Source organism: Trachymyrmex cornetzi, unplaced genomic scaffold (assembly GCF_001594075.2).
Source record: "Trachymyrmex cornetzi isolate Tcor2-1 unplaced genomic scaffold, Tcor1.1 scaffold99, whole genome shotgun sequence".
NCBI classification, from domain to species: Eukaryota; Metazoa; Arthropoda; class Insecta; order Hymenoptera; family Formicidae; genus Trachymyrmex; species Trachymyrmex cornetzi.
Genome location: NW_017300343.1, coordinates 2,897,165 through 2,907,167, shown reverse-complemented (window position 1 = coordinate 2,907,167; position 10,003 = coordinate 2,897,165). Strand labels below are relative to the sequence as shown.

Below are 10,003 nucleotides of genomic sequence, written 5' to 3'. Positions count from 1 at the left end.
TTGTCAATTTAATTCGCGATTACTAGAGTAGTTTTAATTGCGTTTATTTAGTCCGGAAAAACAATTCGGCGCGCAGTTTGAAAAAGACTACAATATGGTATATATGCAAGTACATATATAGTATATATTAGTAATTCTAGATTGAATTATTCTATATTTTTATTTTTCGTATTGTTTAGGTAACAGAGAATTGTATCGTCGCCGCAACGATCAAGTAACATTCAATTTGAGACCTGTGCTAATATGTTTATTGCTGGAAATGGAGTACGCCGTAGGAAGATTTCCAGTAATGAGAATGGAAACTGTCATCACCGCTACCATTAACGATTGGCGCAACAATTTTCACCTTGAATCCAATGTAAAACTTCACGCGTTCTGTTACAATAGAGCTCGTCAGAATTGGGAACCTTTTATCGAATTTTACACGAAAGATGACATAGACTATAGACCATGGGAATTCACAATCAAGGTTACTAATATTATCGTGCTGCACTATATGTTTTTAATTATTTATTAACATAGTTTTGACTGTCCATAATTTAATTTCTTCAGATATATCGAGGCGAAGCAAATATGATTAATTCTGATTGGACGGACCCTTGCCATCACATAAAGCAAGATCCACTAAAAGCGAGAAAAAAAGATACGCAATACAATGGGGAGGATATGACAGATATGACATTTATTGGACCTGATGTCGATATGATCTCAGTTACAAGAAAAGGTAGTTATTTATTTATACAATTACATGGAAGTGTTATTTAATTTATCGAATTATTTAGTAAATATATCTTTACAATAAACAGAACCTGAAACCTATGTAACATACGAGGATGAATCTGACACGGATGATGATGAGAACGATACAAAATTAACAAAAATTTCAAGTTATTTATTTAATAGTACCAGTGATGGCGAAGAAAGCGATTCTGACGATTCAAGTACAAATGAGGATGAGGAATTTGAATTAATACTGGATTGCAATGAATGTTGTACGTAAATTCGAGATCTCGTGCAAACGTATTAAATATCAATTGTTAATGCTAAAGTTTTAATTTATTTGTATTTTTCGCACAGGCAATTCTGTCGCGCATGTACCGACAAAAACAAATCTCACCGCACCATATATCATCGTGTATTCGGAGAACAAAGTTAACATTACTATAACTCAAGACATGATTGCAATATGGAATGCAATTTCAAACGCGTTTACACAAGCGAGGGGTGGAATTCCGTTTGTACCCACTAATACGCGGGAATTAACTGTGTTAAACGACATAGGTCACGCAAGTCGAGTTGAGCTGCTTGTTCAAGAGCAAGTGGACGGGAATAACGACATGCGTGTCGTAGCTGCATATAATTTTCATGACGGCAGCTCGCCAGTCAGTGTGCCCAGCAGTCCTGAAAACGAACAGGCGGATCTCACGAGTCCCCAGTGGGCCGGTAAGGAAACCACTGCGATCGTGTCGGAGTGTAAAGCTTTCCCCATCGACTCACCAGTACGTATCTACAAATCGATAACCGATGAACTTCTTCGTATAATCTTTGAAGGTAACTTTTGCAAATATACTTCAAAGGTAATTAAATATACAAAATAAATATCTATCTTTTTATCCTTAATGCAGGATTCGAAGATGTGTTAGTGTATTGCCCGAAGAAAGAAACGCGTAATCTCATAGCACTTCGTCCTGTGAGACACGAAGTTCGTTATTACCTGGTGATAGAGGCATCCATAAACAATTTTTTGCATCGTACGATTTGCGTGCGATCTCCGTTACAGGTAATGTGATCTTCCTTATTCATTCGTTTATCATTGCTTTTATCTTTCGCTAATCGAGAGAATATTTCAGTTTCGAAACGAAACCTCATACGCCTTGGGACTTTATTACAAGAAAGCAGTGATAGACAAATTGGGTCTAACGCTAACCGGTGAAACTACGAATCCTTTCGATGATAATGTGAGAATGGCGATCATAGAACCTGACGCAACATATAATATTCCTTTATATATCGCTTATCATTGCCAGATACATGTTCTTCCTGCATATCTAGAGTGCGTAAAATATGAAATCACGACAATGTGGATTTTTAAAAGATTGTAGAATAAAATAAATAAATATATTAACGAATGTAATATTTGTAGGAAGTATCAAGTCAGTGAAGAAGGAATATATTGGAAAGATTTGAGGGGTACAGCAAATGCATTTAAAGACGTATGCTGCGAAGCGAAAGGCGATAATAATCGTAATGCATTCTGTGTCAGAGCGATATGCACGGAACTCCCATTAACGACTCGTCCCTCAGGTTGTCAAGTGCCGAATTACTTGATAAATATCGTCCCACCTATTATTTTCAATAATCAGCTACCTTTTGTCATCGATGTCAGTATACCTGGCATCAATTACGAGGTGAAAATCGAACCCGGGGAGAAAATAAACATGCATTCTTTAAATCATGGCAATAACGTACAGTTTGTTTTCAAGGCACGTATAATCATCGTTCGAAAGAAACTTATATATAAATATATTTTTGCTGCATTCTTTTAATTATACACCGTTTCAATAACTTTATATAGATACACAACTATTTAGGCATATCTTGGATGGGTGCGGTAAAATTAAATATGAATCTGGAGCGCAAGTTCGTGTTAATGTCTACAGATAGCGAGTCAGACTTAATGAAGCCTTTTCTGCTGTGCTTAGAATTGTGCAAAATTCTCAGTTGGAACATTATTATACAATCGCAATATTGGATAATAAATAAATCTGGCTTACCGTTGTTTATCCAGGTAAACCAAACGACAAGGTTCCTACGATATAAACATATGACCTACTAATAATATTTTTTTCTTTTAGGACTGTCATTCTCATATAACGTATGAGATGCCAGAGGAGGAGTTAATGGTATTCTCTCAAAAGAATAATAAGAAGAGTATGGTACGATTAAGAGCACATCAATCTGAATGGTCAATGCCATTTGGACTGGACGGGATTACGTCGATGTCATTGATCATATGTCGCGATATCGAACGCGGACGAAAGTATCAGATTTTAACAGAGATAGAGAGCTCGCGTTTGTCGCCGATCTTCACAAAGATCATAACGTTTCTACCATACTTCTTCATCTGCAACAAAACCAAGAGAGCCTTGAGGTTCATGGAAGAGAATGAAGAGGCCGATCTTTGGAACGACCTCTTGCCCGGACAAGAGATGTCATTCTGGCCTGCCACTGAATCTATGAAGATGAAAATAAAGTGGAGAAATAGTCAATTGGTTTCGCAACACTTTGATATTACGCATGCGGGCAAAACTGTACTGAGAATGGATAACGGGGTAAGATAGAGACATATGATCGCTAGTTATGGAACAAGTTATGTACTTTATGAAGAATTTTATTTAATTAATGTTGTATTATGTAACTTAAAAGCTTCTTACAAAGACTTGATAATTTACAGTCGGCACTGTGCTTGGAGATCGAAGGCGGCGTCAGTACTCCGTACCGTATAACATTCCGGAGATATATCACCGGCGATATACCAGTGAGAGTGGATAATCTCTGCGATAAATTATTTCTGAAGCTGAATCAAATTAATTTAGGCCAAGTTGCATTACTCAAACCATTTCAAAGTTTGTTATATACATGGGACGATCCTACTCAAACTAGAGAATTGATCTGGAATGTTTACAGTAATAACGCAATTGGTTACAGAGCACAATTCGAGACGGTAATAGAAAAAAATATCTCTTATAGTATTAACTTTTAGTTTTCCAATATATATTTTTGAACAAATTTTTCGACTTGCATCCTTTGAAGTCTCTCGTAGGAGGTCAATTTCTCACTCTAGTTTTTAGAAAAATTTTTACTTTCTCTGTGCAAACTTATTGCTTGATGTTAATAGTTGCTTATGTCTGCTCTTAGGATGGTTGTGGGCAGGAAAAAGTATCTTTTATAACCATCGAACGACGCCACAGTGCGTCTTATTCTTCCGTTACTCCCAAGTCGCTAGCGAATACGAAGTCATGGTCGGAGGATACGAGCGGAAGTGTCAATCACGTTCCTAGCGCGGAATCTGAGGCAAAGTCGCAAATGTCGGAGCATATGCACCAGGGTGAAGCAATGGTTTACTGGGTGAGCTATATGGAAGGTGAGCAACGCGTGCTGCTGTTCACACAGCACGAGAGCGTGTACCTTAAAGCGAGGAGTATTATCGATCCTGAGGCGAGCAAAAGAGAAATATTCTTGTCAATTGCAGCTATCGGAATAAGTGTTGTAAGTGAAGAGTGATTGCTTGTTTCGTATCGCTTATTTCGGATGTAATCAATTGAAGATTAATTTTTTTTTGTAGGTTGTACATGAATCCAATCCTCATAGCACCAGACGGGAGTTACTGTACGCTAGTGTGATCGACTCAGCCGCGCATTGGGAACTTTACTTCAGCAAACGATGGAGGAATCTATCGCTGGAGCTGAGCGCCTGGTTAGAAAATAAATACACGAATTCCACCAAGACGGCACAGCTTGAGAATTTCATTGACGTACGTTTAATGTTAATTTTCAAAACTATATTGCAAATGTAATTGCATTCGTTATATAGAACTTATCAACTTTGGTAGTTACATAAATTCCGTTCGGTTTTACATTTAATGAAAGTGCTGTTCATTACATAAACATCTTGAATGATAAATATTAAATGTAAAATATACATTGCTAGGTCAGCATAGAAGAAAATAATATTTTCTTGTATTGTGAACTACAAATATTTTTTTTGCTTATTGCACAGCGAATATCCGTCTTTAATAGAATTTTCCAAATCTTTTGTAGGTTGACTTCACAAAAATGCAGATGACCAAACCATTCTTTGGCAAGCTGCGAAGAACGTATTCGCCAGGTATCTGGTTACATTGTAGGGAATCCACGACGCTTTGTTACTTGCAAGGATACGTTCATAGAATACAGGTAAGAGATCACATTTATAATATATTCGTATATATATATACTTATTTTTCCCCCATCTTTTGCAGATCGATAATCAATTGAACGAAGCTACCTTCCCGGTAGTTTTATATCCTAACTTGGAAAAAACTTTTGTGAATTATGCTGGAAGCCGCAGATTGAAGCATTGCTTAGAATTTTCGTACCTGAAACAACGCAAATTAAGAAGCATTATTTACAAGTGCGTGCGCAACGCAAATGACATTATCGCCTGTTAACTGATATTTTTCATAATTTTAAAATGATATTCTTTCAGAGGAATATGTGTTATCATCAGGGAGTTTAATTTGAATATAGAAGAGGCCTTCCTCTGTTCCTTGATTAATTTGGTACCTAAGACACCGGAAACTAAACATTCGATTGCCGCGAAACTAAGGAGAGATGTGTCCAATATGCGCGTTCCTTCGGTTCGTAATGTTAGTAATGTAATATCTATTCTTGCACGTAATTTAAGTACCTCGTAAATGTATAGACACTGTTTAATTTATGTTTGAATTGTAGAACACAAACGCCAAAAGAAAAGATTTAATAGAGCAGATATACATCTCTCCGATAGCGTTACGCTTGAGATTATTGGCTAATACAGACGGAACTAACACGCGTAATTTCAACAACGTGCTTGGTTATCACAATGTTCTTCGATTTATTTTCGAGTATGCGGAGAAGGGTACGTTTAAGAGGGACGTTGAATTCAGGTAAGCGATTACAATTTGATGAAACTTGATGGAACTTGAAAGACGAACAATAGTAAATTTCATAATTTTATTTACTCATTTAGATTGCCTGACTATCGAAAGAGTTTCATGACCGTGAATAACAAATGGTTCCTCTCTCATCTTTTACGTATCTACATGGCGCAGATTATGGAGCAGTTCCATGTACTGGTCCGCTTAACTACCGTCCTGGGAAATCAGTATGGCTACAACTTTAAGTCGCCAGGGAGCAATTTCTGCGAGCCGGATTTGGTGAGCGACCAGAAACATGATATATGTCGCAAACGGATGGTACATCTTTTATTTCTATTGAAAACAACGCTAATTTGAGATGAATTTATAGCTATTGATGTGTGGGGACGAGTCTGCGGAGAAGTTGGCACACGAGGTCGCATGCGAGCTAGGATATGCTACGCCCGATGGTATACAAGCCTCATTTTTAAGCGGTCATGACGCTCACACGCTTCATTACAAGGTAAACACTATAAAGCTGTGCGGTGAAATTAAAAATTAGCCGTTCCTTTCAGCTTTACAAAAACTTGAATAGCTCATCTGTATCAGCTTTTAATCTTCGACATTAACTATCTGATGATTAAATCCTCGATTTCCGTAAGTCCAATAAAAACTGAATCATCATTATACAAAAAGAAAACTTTGGTTTGACTCTTAGTATTTGCAGCTGAAAACACTCATAAGTTCCTTTTTATGTAATAATTAATTAAACTGTTAAAATAAGAAGTTGAAATAGCAGTTACATTTCGTTCTAGATGAAAGATGCGAATTATCGAAATCCAGATGTTCCGCCTTTGGCGTTTTTAGTCGATCATTCATTCGCTACAGAAATTGATTTGGAGACTTCTGGCTTGATCACTACGTCGACGAATAGTGAGTAGATCATTGCTGGTCGTAATGTACGAGTGGATGTAAGTGGGATCACATATCGTGCCGCGCACATCTGTTGATTCGCTCATTGCTGTTTCATTTCCGGCTCGACGTTTTTATTAAATCTCTTGCAAATGATAGGCATTCATCGAGAAGAATTAAGATATTTCTTCAAAACATTGGGAAAGAAAACATCTGTGCTCTTCAAGGCGGAAAGTTCTTGTTTGAAAACTTATTCGAAAGTAATAGCGGATATAATAAAAAGGTATAAGCGCTATCGGCATTATTTTCTCTCGTGCATTAACAGCATGTACTTTAAAGACAAATTGTCTATCTTACAGGGCGCAAGAGGTGGGCCTCGTATCCAGAATGCGATTGCCGCGATATATTAATCCATATTTCGTAAGTATCGAGACGATAACTCGTAACTTTTCATTTATCTTTTTTGTATTATTAACAGTTAATATCTTGACTTAGGGCGTGGAGTCATTTTCGACGCATAAAGCGAAAGGAGCGTACTTATTAAACGCTATAAGTAAAGGTCATTGCGTTCAGAACGATTCTTATTGGGGACACGCTACGCTTCACAGCGACGGAAAGTACATTACGCTCGTATCTTTGCAGTAAGTTTAACAATATTTAATATCATGTTCTTAATATCAAAATGGCAAAAAATCTTAAGAGTAAAATTATTGCCGTGTTAATTTCCTCTGAGTCAGAATGTAAAATGAAATAAATCTTTGGATTTCTTTTTAGACGGATATACTATATCGAGAAAGGAAATGCATGGGGATCATGGAACGTGAAATGGACTTTGGAAACTAATCAATTGCTGTCACCACCAACCATCGCTAAGAATAAACTTGTTTTGCATATAGAGGTAACTGTTCCGATCTATCTCGAAAATTGATTTGACACGTTATCTATATACAGAGAATTATTGCACTGCGCTAAAAATTCCCAAGTTGGTTTACTGCATTAAACCGATTCGAATTTTAGACTCAACATTAGGAGTTAAAGCATTATTGAGCGTTCTAGTGTTACTCAATTGGTATTCATTAAAGATGATCACGTTGATTTTATTCCTAGAATGAGAAAGAGACATCGTCGTCTATGGTAGATTGGTATGTGGAGAGCGAGGCCGAGGACATCCTGAATTGGTTGTGTCGCAAAATGAACAACGCAATGATCCTGAACATGGAGAACAGCATTTGTTCCAAATAAGAATATTTAGAATTGGTTAATGAGGCCATCGCAAGGAGGAAACAAAGAACAAAGAGGATGAAGAGATCAGTGTATTTACATATTTAGTTCGGCGTAATAAAAGTCTATACGGTGAATGCAAAAAAAAAAGAAAAACGCTATATATATCTCTCTAATGCCCTACACTTTTTTTATTATTATTATTATCATCATTATCATTTATCTTGCCAAAGTCAGATCGCATCTTCGTCTTGGATAAAGTACGTCTAGTTTATTTCATAATTTATTTACAAAAAGTCTTAGTAAATTACACTTACAGGCATCTCCACTCGAACTAAAGTAAATAATTTAAGAACTACATGTATTTAGATATCTATAGAATAGGATACTTTGGGGTCGGGGAGAAGCTGGGACCAGGGAAAGTGTTCTGTTTAACTTATCTCAACACTCTTCTAAATCGTATGTCTTCGCAAGAATTCGAGTCGTTTTAAACGGCTACACGTCATATGTGAAAACTAAATCGTCATTCCATCTCTCTTAAATTCATTCTTTCTACGAAACGAGGAAGTATACCAGTGGAAGGTGTGCGACGACGAGTTCGAATGCGTCTCTCTTTCTCTCTCTCTCTCCTCTCTCTCTCTCTCTCTCTCTCTCTCTAACTGCTGCGTAAATGTTCGTGAGAGTGGGATTTTACAATTAGGTAGATGTATGTATCATAAGAATCGTCAAAATATGTGCAAGCTGACAATCGGTATTTGTTAGTTTTACAATAACGTATATGCGCGCTTTGAAAAAGCATAAAATCTTGGTTATAAATATATTCCCATTAGAGTCGTTTAATGGCACGATCGAGCTTAAATTTAAAAATCCTCTTGTTTTATCTTTTTAATATATTCGTTTCTACATTATCGCCCAGAATCAGTTTTCATCTGCTTCTACAATGTTTTCTCATCTTCCGTCTCTTTTTCTTTATATTTTCTTTTTTGTTATCACAACGGCGTTTAATTATGTTTATAAATACGTTTATTCCAAAAAGACTGCAGTTAGTTAAATTCTCTACTTTCAAATCTTTGTTCGAAAGGAAGCCATTGAAAAAAAAGGAAAAGATTTACCGAAACTGTGAAATCTTCTAGGAATTCAAGTAATAATTACTGCAAAATTAACGGTAATTTAAGTGATTATCTAAATTAATCGGTTACTTAGTTTCGCAAGCTATATTTGTGTTTTCTTTCTCTTTTCACAGACACTGTCCCCACCCCTTTTTCTACCGGCACCCCCATCCTCCGTGCATACATACACGCGCACACATACGCATCTTTTCCTTTCATTCTCTCTCTCTCTCTCTCTCTCTCTCTCTCTCTCTCTCACACACACACACACACACACACACACACACACACACACACACACACACACATCATCTTTCATATTAATACGCGCATATATGGGCCCCCGTTTGTCGAAGCGCCGCGTCGTATGCACGTATCGTATTCACGCGATCATTTTAAACACATACCACTTCATACACGCATCTCTCGCGCGCACGTATAAGCATGTGCTCTAGACCGCTTTACTCTGGAACTTCTCTCTATTCTGGAACAGCTTGTCCCTCCCCTGTAAACTGGAATATATATATTATATAGGAATTATATATATAAAATATTATATAATATATATAATAAATCTATTTATTATAACATGTATAATATATATGCATATATAATTACATATAGTATATAATATTATATAATTCCTCTTTCGCACGTTAATTTCTTTTTACGCGCGTAATAACTCTGCCGCGTTACGTAGAATGAGAGAAGCGAAACATGCGGGTTGATACAAACACACGGAACATCGACGGCGTTCCGCCATATAAGAGTATTGGAAGCGGTTTTCCAGAATAGAGGGATACAGCCCGATCCGAACGATTTCAGAAGAGGAGTGCTAAAGCATCTCTGTCCTCATCATTCTATCTCAAACATTTTCTCGTTCTTTCTCTCATTTCCGTTCTTTCTTTCTCTCTCTCTCTCTCTCTCCCCCTCTCCCACTTTCTAAAACGTATACATACATAGATACATACATGCATGCACGCAATACACAAATACATAAACATGTACGCACGCATGCACGCTTCCTCGCTGCTTCTCTCCATCTCGCTTTCACGCTCTCTTTCTTTCTGTTATTCTTCCCTCTCAATCAGCGGCTTTATCACAC

At 36.9% G+C, this 10,003-nt stretch overlaps 1 protein-coding gene across 1 annotated transcript in view; it reads left to right on the top strand.

Annotated features, from left to right (window-relative positions):
• Nucleotides 1-8,888, top strand: part of LOC108770140 (vacuolar protein sorting-associated protein 13A) — a 17,880-nt gene extending 8,992 nt beyond the window's left edge. Inside the window, exons 27-50 of the mRNA XM_018521499.1 lie at nucleotides 180-469; nucleotides 553-724; nucleotides 807-992; nucleotides 1,078-1,551; nucleotides 1,626-1,780; nucleotides 1,851-2,053; nucleotides 2,144-2,483; nucleotides 2,576-2,788; nucleotides 2,856-3,332; nucleotides 3,455-3,724; nucleotides 3,919-4,269; nucleotides 4,346-4,534; nucleotides 4,821-4,955; nucleotides 5,021-5,172; nucleotides 5,248-5,416; nucleotides 5,493-5,686; nucleotides 5,770-5,956; nucleotides 6,048-6,179; nucleotides 6,472-6,589; nucleotides 6,728-6,851; nucleotides 6,928-6,988; nucleotides 7,064-7,209; nucleotides 7,343-7,466; nucleotides 7,676-8,888. Coding sequence (XP_018377001.1) covers nucleotides 180-469; nucleotides 553-724; nucleotides 807-992; nucleotides 1,078-1,551; nucleotides 1,626-1,780; nucleotides 1,851-2,053; nucleotides 2,144-2,483; nucleotides 2,576-2,788; nucleotides 2,856-3,332; nucleotides 3,455-3,724; nucleotides 3,919-4,269; nucleotides 4,346-4,534; nucleotides 4,821-4,955; nucleotides 5,021-5,172; nucleotides 5,248-5,416; nucleotides 5,493-5,686; nucleotides 5,770-5,956; nucleotides 6,048-6,179; nucleotides 6,472-6,589; nucleotides 6,728-6,851; nucleotides 6,928-6,988; nucleotides 7,064-7,209; nucleotides 7,343-7,466; nucleotides 7,676-7,810 — 4,997 coding nt within the window. The 3' untranslated portion in view covers nucleotides 7,811-8,888. The remainder of the gene's footprint in view (nucleotides 1-179; nucleotides 470-552; nucleotides 725-806; nucleotides 993-1,077; nucleotides 1,552-1,625; nucleotides 1,781-1,850; nucleotides 2,054-2,143; nucleotides 2,484-2,575; nucleotides 2,789-2,855; nucleotides 3,333-3,454; nucleotides 3,725-3,918; nucleotides 4,270-4,345; nucleotides 4,535-4,820; nucleotides 4,956-5,020; nucleotides 5,173-5,247; nucleotides 5,417-5,492; nucleotides 5,687-5,769; nucleotides 5,957-6,047; nucleotides 6,180-6,471; nucleotides 6,590-6,727; nucleotides 6,852-6,927; nucleotides 6,989-7,063; nucleotides 7,210-7,342; nucleotides 7,467-7,675) is intronic.
• Nucleotides 8,889-10,003: the final 1,115 nt, after the last annotated feature.